This window comes from Octopus bimaculoides, chromosome 6 (assembly GCF_046866305.1).
Source record: "Octopus bimaculoides isolate indiv1 chromosome 6, ASM4686630v1, whole genome shotgun sequence".
In the NCBI taxonomy this organism is placed as follows: domain Eukaryota; kingdom Metazoa; phylum Mollusca; class Cephalopoda; order Octopoda; family Octopodidae; genus Octopus; species Octopus bimaculoides.
This window is the reverse complement of record NC_142933.1, coordinates 113,432,448-113,446,513: the sequence shown is the minus strand read 5'-3', so window position 1 is coordinate 113,446,513 and position 14,066 is coordinate 113,432,448. Positions and strand designations below refer to the sequence as shown.

At 38.6% G+C, this 14,066-nt stretch overlaps 1 protein-coding gene across 1 annotated transcript in view; it reads right to left on the bottom strand.

Moving 5' to 3' along the window:
* LOC106882610 (uncharacterized) overlaps positions 1–12,793 on the bottom strand; it is a 112,691-nt gene extending 99,898 nt beyond the window's left edge. Inside the window, exons 1-11 of the mRNA XM_089353509.1 lie at positions 12,727–12,793; positions 10,243–10,368; positions 8,740–8,862; positions 6,969–7,091; positions 6,626–6,748; positions 4,871–4,993; positions 4,528–4,650; positions 2,772–2,894; positions 2,429–2,551; positions 671–793; positions 328–450 (exon numbers count right to left, since the gene is read on the bottom strand). Of these exons, the coding sequence (XP_089209635.1) occupies positions 328–450; positions 671–793; positions 2,429–2,551; positions 2,772–2,894; positions 4,528–4,650; positions 4,871–4,993; positions 6,626–6,748; positions 6,969–7,091; positions 8,740–8,862; positions 10,243–10,368; positions 12,727–12,793 (1,300 nt within the window). The remainder of the gene's footprint in view (positions 1–327; positions 451–670; positions 794–2,428; positions 2,552–2,771; positions 2,895–4,527; positions 4,651–4,870; positions 4,994–6,625; positions 6,749–6,968; positions 7,092–8,739; positions 8,863–10,242; positions 10,369–12,726) is intronic.
* Between the last annotated feature and the right edge of the window lie 1,273 nt (positions 12,794–14,066).

Sequence of the window (14,066 nt, the reverse complement as noted above, 5' to 3'; positions counted from 1 at the left end):
TTGTAATTGGTTTCATGCTTAAAAAGGCATCCAGCAAAGGAAACTATGTCAAAGAGGCAACATGGCACAACCATGTCCTACTACTCACTGGATAGTTTCAAGCAGTTCAATCAAAACCAGCATGGAGCATGTAGGTTAAATACCGTTGAAGATAGAGATGATGATGATGATCTTGTATCAATGTCTTTTACTAACCTGTAACTAACTGAGCTTTGGTGAACACCTGCCTATAATCTAAATTCATGAATGTTAAGTGATGATAATGATGATGATTATGATAACAATGATGACAATGAAGATGATCTTACATCAATGCCTTTTACTAACCTGTACAATTAACGCCATCTCCAATATATCCAGCTTTACAACTACAGTTGAAGCCACCAACTACATTCATACAGCTAGCCTGAGGTGAACAGTTGTGCTGATTTACATCGCATTCATTAATGTCTGCAAGTTGAAACAAACAAAATTTGAATTAAAACTATTGTATAGAGAGCAGAGTTTTGAAATCAAGAAGTATCATATAGAGAAGAAGCTCTGAGGCACTTAAGAAGACAGGAAACACATTGATAATTATATCTTAGATGAAATGTAGCATTAATACATTATATTCTAAAATGAGACAACATTATCACAAAGAAATCCTCAATGTATTTGTTGTACTAACCTGCACAAGTGACTCCGTCTCCAGTAAAGCCTTCCATACAACTACAGTTGAAACCAGAATCAAAGTTGTGGCATTTTGCATCTACTGAACAGTTGTGAAGTGAATTAGTACATTCATTTAAATCTAAAAATTGAAACAAAAAAATAGTCTCAATCATATTCCAAGAAGAACTGAAACCACAGCAACATAATTAATTCAGAATTGGACAAATTAGAGATTGTAATCTGTGTGATGGCCTAAATGACATGATTTATTTAGAAAATCTTACAACAAAAGTTGTATCTTTTGATCCTAATTCTAAATGAATTATTCTAAAATTATATAAGCAATCATTGAAATAGTCAACAAAAACGGATGTTCTGTGCCCTTTTGCCATTTTATGTACAGACTTTGAATGTAGGAGACTTTTATGCACTACACTACATGGCACCACACTCGTATCAATTCAGCTTTGGTTGATGGCTCTTCTTTCCATAGGACAAGAAGCCATGTATTTCTATCCTTTGGTAGTAAAGTAAGGTGCTACATACCCCAGTTCTCTCTCTCTCTCTCTCTATATATATATATATATATATATTTGTCCTACCGGGCCCTTAGCCTAACTGATTCCCCTAGACAGCCCCAACACACTCCATCTCTCCAACTGCACTTTGTAATTCACTAATCTTTCTCTCTAACAGAAACATTTCCCTCGACAGCCATCGCTCATCCTCATCACTGTCCTCTCCACTCCTATTTTACATTGTCAACTTCCCCCCTGAGCCACTAAATAATATCACCTTCCTCACCAACGGATGTTTTCCACTCACTCTTTCTCTCTCTCTCTATGCCTCTGCCTACCACTCTTTTCCCTCACACACTCTTGAAACCTATCCAACCATTCATCGTCATCTCTTGCTCTACCCCTCCCATTTTCACACACCTTCCTTCTCCCTATTGCATCACCAATCTGCATCTACACACCATCATCATTGGTCATCCCCTCACCCTTTATCCAACCCTCAACCCTAACCAATTTCTACAGTTGTCACCTACTCTTCCCAATTTATTATCCACTCAACACTTGTTGTCCAATCATTATATTCTCACTCATTCTCCATTTCTCACTCTCTTATACACTTTTGCAAAATCTAACCCCCCCCCCCCCACACACACACACTTCTACTCCTTCTGACCCCTTTCACTGGCTCCTTTCTACTCAACTCTTACCTTGTAGAAGATCTACCGATCCACCTCATCACTGCAATTTTCATCTCTTCCTTATTCGTGATTACCTATCCTTATCTCATGAAACAGGAGTATGTTACGTAACCCCTTCTCACATGCTCTGCTCTCGCACCTTCTGTCATACTTTAACCCTTCATCTCCTTCTACAAATCTGACTCTTACAGGCTTTGTAGTCTTGGGCATGTAGAAAGCACCCAGACCACATTGTAATTGGTTTCATGCTTAAAAAGGCATCCAGCAAAGGAAACTATGTCAAAGAGGCAACATGGCACAACCATGTCCTACTACTCACTGGATAGTTTCAAGCAGTTCAATCAAAACCAGCATGGAGCATGTAGGTTAAATACCGTTGAAGATAGAGATGATGATGATGATCTTGTATCAATGTCTTTTACTAACCTGTAACTAACTGAGCTTTGGTGAACACCTGCCTATAATCTAAATTCATGAATGTTAAGTGATGATAATGATGATGATTATGATAACAATGATGACAATGAAGATGATCTTACATCAATGCCTTTTACTAACCTGTACAATTAACGCCATCTCCAATATATCCAGCTTTACAACTACAGTTGAAGCCACCAACTACATTCATACAGCTAGCCTGAGGTGAACAGTTGTGCTGATTTACATCGCATTCATTAATGTCTGCAAGTTGAAACAAACAAAATTTGAATTAAAACTATTGTATAGAGAGCAGAGTTTTGAAATCAAGAAGTATCATATAGAGTAGAAGCTCTGGGGCACTTAACAAGACAGGAAACACATTGATAATTATATCTTAGATGAATTGTAGCATTAATACATTATATTCTAAAATGAGACAACATTATCACAAAGAAATCCTCAATGTATTTGTTGTACTAACCTGCACAAGTGACTCCGTCTCCAGTAAAGCCTTCCATACAACTACAGTTGAAACCAGAATCAAAGTTGTGGCATTTTGCATATACTGAACAGTTGTGAAGTGAATTAGTACATTCATTTAAATCTAAAAATTGAAACAAAAAAATAGTCTCAATCATATTCCAAGAAGAACTGAAACCACAGCAACATAATTAATTCAGAATTGGACAAATTAGAGATTGTAATCTGTGTGATGGCCTAAATGACATGATTTATTTAGAAAATCTTACAACAAAAGTTGTATCTTTTGATCCTAATTCTAAATGAATTATTCTAAAATTATATAAGCAATCATTGAAATAGTCAACAAAAACGGATGTTCTGTGCCCTTTTGCCATTTTATGTACAGACTTTGAATGTAGGAGACTTTTATGCACTACACTACATGGCACCACACTCGTATCAATTCAGCTTTGGTTGATGGCTCTTCTTTCCATAGGACAAGAAGCCATGTATTTCTATCCTTTGGTAGTAAAGTAAGGTGCTACATACCCCAGTTCTCTCTCTCTCTCTCTCTCTATATATATATATATATATTTGTCCTACCGGGCCCTTAGCCTAACTGATTCCCCTAGACAGCCCCAACACACTCCATCTCTCCAACTGCACTTTGTAATTCACTAATCTTTCTCTCTAACAGAAACATTTCCCTCGACAGCCATCGCTCATCCTCATCACTGTCCTCTCCACTTCTATTTTACATTGTCAACTTCCCCCCTGAGCCACTAAATAATATCACCTTCCTCACCAACGGATGTTTTCCACTCACTCTTTCTCTCTCTCTCTATGCCTCTGCCTACCACTCTTTTCCCTCACACACTCTTGAAACCTATCCAACCATTCATCGTCATCTCTTGCTCTACCCCTCCCATTTTCACACACCTTCCTTCTCCCTATTGCATCACCAATCTGCATCTACACACCATCATCATTGGTCATCCCCTCACCCTTTATCCAACCCTCAACCCTAACCAATTTCTACAGTTGTCACCTACTCTTCCCAATTTATTATCCACTCAACACTTGTTGTCCAATCATTATATTCTCACTCATTCTCCATTTCTCACTCTCTTATACACTTTTGCAAAATCTAACCCCCCCCCCCACACACACACACACTTCTACTCCTTCTGACCCCTTTCACTGGCTCCTTTCTACTCAACTCTTACCTTGTAGAAGATCTACCGATCCACCTCATCACTGCAATTTTCATCTCTTCCTTATTCGTGATTACCTATCCTTATCTCATGAAACAGGAGTATGTTACGTAACCCCTTCTCACATGCTCTGCTCTCGCACCTTCTGTCATACTTTAACCCTTCATCTCCTTCTACAAATCTGACTCTTACAGGCTTTGTAGTCTTGGGCATGTAGAAAGCACCCAGACCACATTGTAATTGGTTTCATGCTTAAAAAGGCATCCAGCAAAGGAAACTATGTCAAAGAGGCAACATGGCACAACCATGTCCTACTACTCACTGGATAGTTTCAAGCAGTTCAATCAAAACCAGCATGGAGCATGTAGGTTAAATACCGTTGAAGATAGAGATGATGATGATGATCTTGTATCAATGTCTTTTACTAACCTGTAACTAACTGAGCTTTGGTGAACACCTGCCTATAATCTAAATTCATGAATGTTAAGTGATGATAATGATGATGATTATGATAACAATGATGACAATGAAGATGATCTTACATCAATGCCTTTTACTAACCTGTACAATTAACGCCATCTCCAATATATCCAGCTTTACAACTACAGTTGAAGCCACCAACTACATTCATACAGCTAGCCTGAGGTGAACAGTAGTGCTGATTTACATCGCATTCATTAATGTCTGCAAGTTGAAACAAACAAAATTTGAATTAAAACTATTGTATAGAGAGCAGAGTTTTAAAATCAAGAAGTATCATATAGAGTAGAAGCTCTGGGGCACTTAAGAAGACAGGAAACACATTGATAATTATATCTTAGATGAATTGTAGCATTAATACATTATATTCTAAAATGAGACAACATTATCACAAAGAAATCCTCAATGTATTTGTTGTACTAACCTGCACAAGTGACTCCGTCTCCAGTAAAGCCTTCCATACAACTACAGTTGAAACCAGAATCAAAGTTGTGGCATTTTGCATATACTGAACAGTTGTGAAGTGAATTAGTACATTCATTTAAATCTAAAAATTGAAACAAAAAAATAGTCTCAATCATATTCCAAGAAGAACTGAAACCACAGCAACATAATTAATTCAGAATTGGACAAATTAGAGATTGTAATCTGTGTGATGGCCTAAATGACATGATTTATTTAGAAAATCTTACAACAAAAGTTGTATCTTTTGATCCTAATTCTAAATGAATTATTCTAAAATTATATAAGCAATCATTGAAATAGTCAACAAAAACGGATGTTCTGTGCCCTTTTGCCATTTTATGTACAGACTTTGAATGTAGGAGACTTTTATGCACTACACTACATGGCACCACACTCGTATCAATTCAGCTTTGGTTGATGGCTCTTCTTTCCATAGGACAAAAAGCCATGTATTTCTATCCTTTGGTAGTAAAGTAAGGTGCTACATACCCCAGTTCTCTCTCTCTCTCTCTCTATATATATATATATATATATTTGTCCTACCGGGCCCTTAGCCTAACTGATTCCCCTAGACAGCCCCAACACACTCCATCTCTCCAACTGCACTTTGTAATTCACTAATCTTTCTCTCTAACAGAAACATTTCCCTCGACAGCCATCGCTCATCCTCATCACTGTCCTCTCCACTCCTATTTTACATTGTCAACTTCCCCCCTGAGCCACTAAATAATATCACCTTCTTCACCAACGGATGTTTTCCACTCACTCTTTCTCTCTCTCTCTATGCCTCTGCCTACCACTCTTTTCCTTCACACACTCTTGAAACCTATCCAACCATTCATCGTCATCTCTTGCTCTACCCCTCCCATTTTCACACACCTTCCTTCTCCCTATTGCATCACCAATCTGCATCTACACACCATCATCATTGGTCATCCCCTCACCCTTTATCCAACCCTCAACCCTAACCAATTTCTACAGTTGTCACCTACTCTTCCCAATTTATTATCCACTCAACACTTGTTGTCCAATCATTATATTCTCACTCATTCTCCATTTCTCACTCTCTTATACACTTTTGCAAAATCTAACCCCCCCCCCCCACACACACACACTTCTACTCCTTCTGACCCCTTTCACTGGCTCCTTTCTACTCAACTCTTACCTTGTAGAAGATCTACCGATCCACCTCATCACTGCAATTTTCATCTCTTCCTTATTCGTGATTACCTATCCTTATCTCATGAAACAGGAGTATGTTACGTAACCCCTTCTCACATGCTCTGCTCTCGCACCTGCTCTCATACTTTAACCCTTCATCTCCTTCTACAAATCTGACTCTTACAGGCTTTGTAGTCTTGGGCATGTAGAAAGCACCCAGACCACATTGTAATTGGTTTCATGCTTAAAAAGGCATCCAGCAAAGGAAACTATGTCAAAGAGGCAACATGGCACAACCATGTCCTACTACTCACTGGATAGTTTCAAGCAGTTCAATCAAAACCAGCATGGAGCATGTAGGTTAAATACCGTTGAAGATAAAGATGATGATGATGATCTTGTATCAATGTCTTTTACTAACCTGTAACTAACTGAGCTTTGGTGAACACCTGCCTATAATCTAAATTCATGAATGTTAAGTGATGATAATGATGATGATTATGATAACAATGATGACAATGAAGATGATCTTACATCAATGCCTTTTACTAACCTGTACAATTAACGCCATCTCCAATATATCCAGCTTTACAACTACAGTTGAAGCCACCAACTACATTCATACAGCTAGCCTGAGGTGAACAGTTGTGCTGATTTACATCGCATTCATTAATGTCTGCAAGTTGAAACAAACAAAATTTGAATTAAAACTATTGTATAGAGAGCAGAGTTTTAAAATCAAGAAGTATCATATAGAGTAGAAGCTCTGGGGCACTTAAGAAGACAGGAAACACATTGATAATTATATCTTAGATGAATTGTAGCATTAATACATTATATTCTAAAATGAGACAACATTATCACAAAGAAATCCTCAATGTATTTGTTGTACTAACCTGCACAAGTGACTCCGTCTCCAGTAAAGCCTTCCATACAACTACAGTTGAAACCAGAATCAAAGTTGTGGCATTTTGCATATACTGAACAGTTGTGAAGTGAATTAGTACATTCATTTAAATCTAAAAATTGAAACAAAAAAATAGTCTCAATCATATTCCAAGAAGAACTGAAACCACAGCAACATAATTAATTCAGAATTGGACAAATTAGAGATTGTAATCTGTGTGATGGCCTAAATGACATGATTTATTTAGAAAATCTTACAACAAAAGTTGTATCTTTTGATCCTAATTCTAAATGAATTATTCTAAAATTATATAAGCAATCATTGAAATAGTCAACAAAAACGGATGTTCTGTGCCCTTTTGCCATTTTATGTACAGACTTTGAATGTAGGAGACTTTTATGCACTACACTACATGGCACCACACTCGTATCAATTCAGCTTTGGTTGATGGCTCTTCTTTCCATAGGACAAAAAGCCATGTATTTCTATCCTTTGGTAGTAAAGTAAGGTGCTACATACCCCAGTTCTCTCTCTCTCTCTCTCTCTCTATATATATATATATATATTTGTCCTACCGGGCCCTTAGCCTAACTGATTCCCCTAGACAGCCCCAACACACTCCATCTCTCCAACTGCACTTTGTAATTCACTAATCTTTCTCTCTAACAGAAACATTTCCCTCGACAGCCATCGCTCATCCTCATCACTGTCCTCTCCACTCCTATTTTACATTGTCAACTTCCCCCCTGAGCCACTAAATAATATCACCTTCTTCACCAACGGATGTTTTCCACTCACTCTTTCTCTCTCTCTCTATGCCTCTGCCTACCACTCTTTTCCCTCACACACTCTTGAAACCTATCCAACCATTCATCGTCATCTCTTGCTCTACCCCTCCCATTTTCACACACCTTCCTTCTCCCTATTGCATCACCAATCTGCATCTACACACCATCATCATTGGTCATCCCCTCACCCTTTATCCAACCCTCAACCCTAACCAATTTCTACAGTTGTCACCTACTCTTCCCAATTTATTATCCACTCAACACTTGTTGTCCAATCATTATATTCTCACTCATTCTCCATTTCTCACTCTCTTATACACTTTTGCAAAATCTAACCCCCCCCCCACACACACACACACACTTCTACTCCTTCTGACCCCTTTCACTGGCTCCTTTCTACTCAACTCTTACCTTGTAGAAGATCTACCGATCCACCTCATCACTGCAATTTTCATCTCTTCCTTATTCGTGATTACCTATCCTTATCTCATGAAACAGGAGTATGTTACGTAACCCCTTCTCACATGCTCTGCTCTCGCACCTGCTCTCATACTTTAACCCTTCATCTCCTTCTACAAATCTGACTCTTACAGGCTTTGTAGTCTTGGGCATGTAGAAAGCACCCAGACCACATTGTAATTGGTTTCATGCTTAAAAAGGCATCCAGCAAAGGAAACTATGTCAAAGAGGCAACATGGCACAACCATGTCCTACTACTCACTGGATAGTTTCAAGCAGTTCAATCAAAACCAGCATGGAGCATGTAGGTTAAATACCGTTGAAGATAAAGATGATGATGATGATCTTGTATCAATGTCTTTTACTAACCTGTAACTAACTGAGCTTTGGTGAACACCTGCCTATAATCTAAATTCATGAATGTTAAGTGATGATAATGATGATGGTGATGATGATGATTATGATAACAATGATGACAATGAAGATGATCTTACATCAATGCCTTTTACTAACCTGTACAATTAACGCCATCTCCAATATATCCAGCTTTACAACTACAGTTGAAGCCACCAACTACATTCATACAGCTAGCCTGAGGTGAACAGTTGTGCTGATTTACATCGCATTCATTAATGTCTGCAAGTTGAAACAAACAAAATTTGAATTAAAACTATTGTATAGAGAGCAGAGTTTTGAAATCAAGAAGTAGCATAAAGGCACTTAAGAAGACAGGAAACACATTGGTAATTATATCTTAGATAAAATGTAGCTTTAATACATTAAGCTAAAGGGAGTAATAATAATAAAACATTTATCGATAACCTACCATCTCAGATTTATATCACTGTTCATCACATTTGGAGAATTTTTTATATCACTGTGACATTTGGAGATCACTGCAAAGCTGCCAAATGGACAACATTCTTGGTTTTAGCATTTGGTGTGAATATGAAGAGATTGTTGCCATTTCCAACCCTGGAATAACCAAGTTGACTGTGGGAAAAGCATTGCTGCATGAAGTGAAGTCCAGCAATTTTCAATGACTGTCATTGACTCTTATCAATTTACATTGCAAAACTAACTCTTACTGGAAATTGAAGTATCTTGAATTCTAAGGACATGTCTGCTGGAATCAGTGGAATTCTTGAAATAAACACATTTACTCCCTTTCCTCGTCCAGTGAGGATTGCTGCTTCCAAAAGATGTGGATGCATTTGCCTGACAATCAGTTTTGTTCCACTGCACAGCTTTGGGGGGATCCAGATTTCTCAAAAGCATGATTGGAACTCCTTTCTTCAATGTCCATTTGAGAGAAAACATTCCAGGAGTATCCAAAAAGTTAGGAAACTCAATAGGATAACTCTCAGACTCATTGGGGTCCACAACAGTATGAATTGAGAAATGATTTTCTTCCTCAGTATTGATTGAAAGCATAAGTTTCCAATTGACAATCAGGACAGTTTCATTCTTTGGTGCAAGTATGGCTCTTTCACAAGATCTTGAAAATTATGTCCAATGTTTGGGTAAACCTTGGTGATCAGCTCTTCTACAGTTTTGACCAAAATGCCACAGCCATTTGGAAATGTGACATCTCCATTACTGTCTTGCTGAATGCTTCTGTTTCCCAGATCCAGTAGCTGAGCTGCAAATCTTCTACCATCCAAATCTCTGAAGAAACTGACACCGCTGAAAGTCCAATATGGCCAGAAGACCAATTAGGCCAATCTGGCTGAAAGTCCAGTTTGGGCAGAAGAGTTCAATTTGGGTGGAAAGTTTGATTTGGCTGAAAGTTAAAGTTCTTCAATATTTCTTTCTGAGAGCTCCACTTCACAGACTCAATGGAACTTTAAAACCTCACAAATACAAAACCTTTCACTCTACGTTGGATCCAGTTTTAAATGAACTGAATTGAAAACATTTTAAAATTCACATGTTTTGGTATTTAAATTCAGATTAAATGTAAAACTTGTAAGTTCACAAACGTTTGATGATGATGTACCAATATTTTTTACTAACCTGTACAATTAAAACCATCTCCAATATATCCACCATTACAGCTACAGTTAAAAGTACCAGTAATATTTACACAGCTAGCCTCAGGCGCACAGCTTTGCAGAGTTGCATTGCTACATCCATTAATGTCTGCAAGTTGAAACAAACAAGATTTGAATTAAAACTATTGTATAGAGAGCAAAAATTTTTAATCAGGAAGCTTTGAGTGAGACTGGATGACGTTGGTATCTATATCTTAGATAAAATGTGACATTAATACATTGTATTGTAAAATAAGACAATAATATCACAAAGAAATCTTTAATAATGTTTGTTGTTGTTATTGACACTCCGTCGCTTACAACGTCGAGGGTTCCAGTTGATCCGATCAACGGAACAGCCTGCTCGTGAAATTAACGTGCAAGTGGCTGAGCACTCCACAGACACGTGTACCCTTAACGTAGTTCTCGGGGATATTCAGCGTGACACAGTGTGACAAGGCTGACCCTTTGAATTACAGACACAATAGAAACAGGAAGTAAGAGTGAGAAAAAGTTGTGGTGAAAGAGTACAGCAGGGTTCGCCACCATCCCCTGCCGGAGCCTCGTGGAGCTTTAGGTGTTTTCGCTCAATAAACACTCACAATGCCCGGTCTGGGAATCGAAACTGCGATCCTGTGACCGCGAGTCCGCTGCCCTAACCACTGGGCCATTGCACCTCCACCTTTAATAATGTATTTGTTATATAATTGACTCCATTTCCAGTGAAGCTCTTGTCACAGCGACAGTTGTAACCACCATCACTGTTGTAACACATAGCAAATTGTGAACAGTATCAATGGTTGTATGTTTTGCACTAATTCTAAATGAATTAGATAGAAAGTTAATTATTATCATCATTTTACACCTGTATTCCATTCTAGCAAGTAATGGACCCTTTAGATGAGTCGGATGATTGCATCATGCTCCAGCATCTCTGCTCTGGCATGGTTTCTATGATCGGATGCTCTTCCTAACACCAACTATGATATAGTGGGTACTGGGTGCGTTTGTGTTGGCAGGAAACCTGACAATGTACATGACTAAAGATCCTATTTGGGGCCTATGCAACTGAAAGAAGAATAGGAAAGATGACAAAGGATGTTAAAGTGTGAGATTTGTGGAGTCGTGGAGTGAGTAATAAAGCATTTACTAATGAAGAGGGAATATGTAAGGGCAAAGAAGAAAGAGGAGTAAGTGATAAAGGAGAGCTAAGGCTGATTTGGTGGATTGTGTAAGAGGTATGAGCTGCTATCCCATATTATAAGGGTTAGTTGGGTGTAGGCATGAGGAGACAGAGGGACTGAAAAGAACCAATTTGGTGCAGGTGATGAAGAACCTAATGTTGGTTAAGTGAAGGAAGAAGGGGATTAGAGATTACGGAAAGGCTAAGAGTGGAGGAAGTCAGGATTTGAGGGAGTCTTTGAAGTAGCCCAGAGAGGAAGAGACAGGGGGGGGGTGAGTAAGTGGAACAACTGTGGGTATGATACAGTGAGAAAAAGAAAAGAGAGAGTGTTGGATTAGGGGGCAAAAGGATGGTGAGATGTGTGAGGGAAAGGAAGCTAAGAAGTGTGAGAGAAATCCATCTGGACAAGGTGGAAGGGAAAAGAAAGAGGAAGACCAGCTGGAAGTCATCATAGAATTGGAGAGAAAGGAATGATGTATGAAGAAAACGCATCTCATTCAGGAAGGCTGTAGGGAAAGAAGAGGGTTAGAGAATGAAGAGAGGAGGATAGTGAGTGCAAGTGCTTGGAAGGTAGCCCTTCGATGAGGATGCTGGACTAAAGGATGAGGGTAGCAGAGAGGCAGGGCGAGACGAAGAAAGCAGTGAGAACATTCAAAGCAACAATATTTCCCTTTTGGCCATATTTTGCCTGAGAGAAAAAGTTTCCTCTCCTTCAACATATCACAATCAGTTGTAAAATTCTTTGTGATGCTCAGCATCTTGAAACTGGCTTTCAGGATTTTGTTTCATGTCTTTGTAGGTTTTCTTCCACTGGAAGCAACCATTTTGAGGGTTCAGCACTTTTTTATGCTGCAGTCACCATTCAAACACATCACAGCAACACAGTTTTCTCTCTCACAAATTACATCTGATTCCACTTATACACACAGATTTTCTCTTTGATCAATTACACTGCATCTTTCATGCATGCTGACATTACACACTAACACTGGGTTACCACTATGACTATTTGCAAGGACATATACCAAACACTTAGGTCAAATACAAATCCTTTCTTGATGAAGTCACTGCAAATTTAGAAGTAGTTAAGACTGAGTCAGTTGTTCTACAAGGAGTCTTCAAAGGACATGTTGGTACTGATCACCAAACATGGAAAGAAGTGATTGGGAAGAATGACGACTCTGAACTCAGTATAAATGAAGAGGCCTTGCTAAACCTCTAGGCTGGAAATGGACTCTCCATTATGAATGCATTCTTCTAACATAAGAATATCCATAAATATACCTGGTATAGGGATACTTTGGGACAGAAGTCTTCGACAGATTTGATTACTATCATGTGCCTCTTTCATTCTGTACTGGATGTTCATGTAAAGAGAATGGTTGAGCTATAGCTGACTGCCATCTAGTTATCTGCAAATTGAGACTATCTACAGCAGGGAGAAGTCACAAAATTGCTTAAGTTCAGTGTGACTTACAGGATAAAGTGGGAAACCCTGGCAAATTATTGATCAAAAACAAATATGCAGACACAATTGCACACACAAACACACAAACACACAAACATACATACTCATAATCATGAGATTGTGGTTTCAGTTCCTAGATCAGGTGGTGTGTTGTGTTTTTGAGCAAAATACTTCATATCATGTTGCTCTGCAATCACTTTGACACCTGATATGTGGTACACCATGCATACCTGTCCAGGTAATGTTGATTTGATGGCGGAGGGACAGTTGAGCTAATGTACAGCACATATTTTTGATCATTAGCAACAAATCATATGTGCAAGTCATTCAGCAAAATCTGAGAACTCATACACCGACTCTGACAGAAGAGTCCATCATCATTATCATCCTCATCATTTAGTGTCTGCTTTCCATGCTGGCATGGGTTAGACAGTTTGACTGGAACTGGTAAGCTGGAGAGCTGTACCAGGTTCTAGTCTAATTAGGTATGATTTCTACGGCTGGATGCCCTTCCTAACTCTAACCATACCAAAACTGTGGTGGTTGCCTTTTACATGTCACTAGCACGGGTGCCTTTTCCATGTTACTGGCACCATCCATGACTATGATCTCAATTGGTCTGACAAGTCTTTTCAAGAACAGCAAAGCATCAAAAGTTTTCATTACTTGTCACTGCCTCTGTGAAGCCCATCATCCAAAGATCATGTGTCACCAGCCCATCTTATGTCTCCCTGGATCTACCTCTTCCACAGATTCCCTCCACATTTTACTACATACATACACACACACAGACATACACACATACATACATACATATATATATATATATATATATATATATATATATATATATATATATATATATATATATATATATCTTTTACTTGTTTCAGTCATTTGACTGTAGCCATGCTGGAGCACCGCCTTTAGTCGAGCAAATCAACCCCAGGACTTATTCTTTGGAGGCCTAGTACTTATTCTATCGATCTCTTTTGCCGAACCGCTAAGTTACAGTGACATAAACACACCAGCATCGGTTGTCAAGCGATGGTGGGGGACAAACACAGACACAAACACACACACACACATATATATATATATATACATATATACGACGGGCTTCTTTCAGTTTCCGTCTACCAAATCCACTCACAAG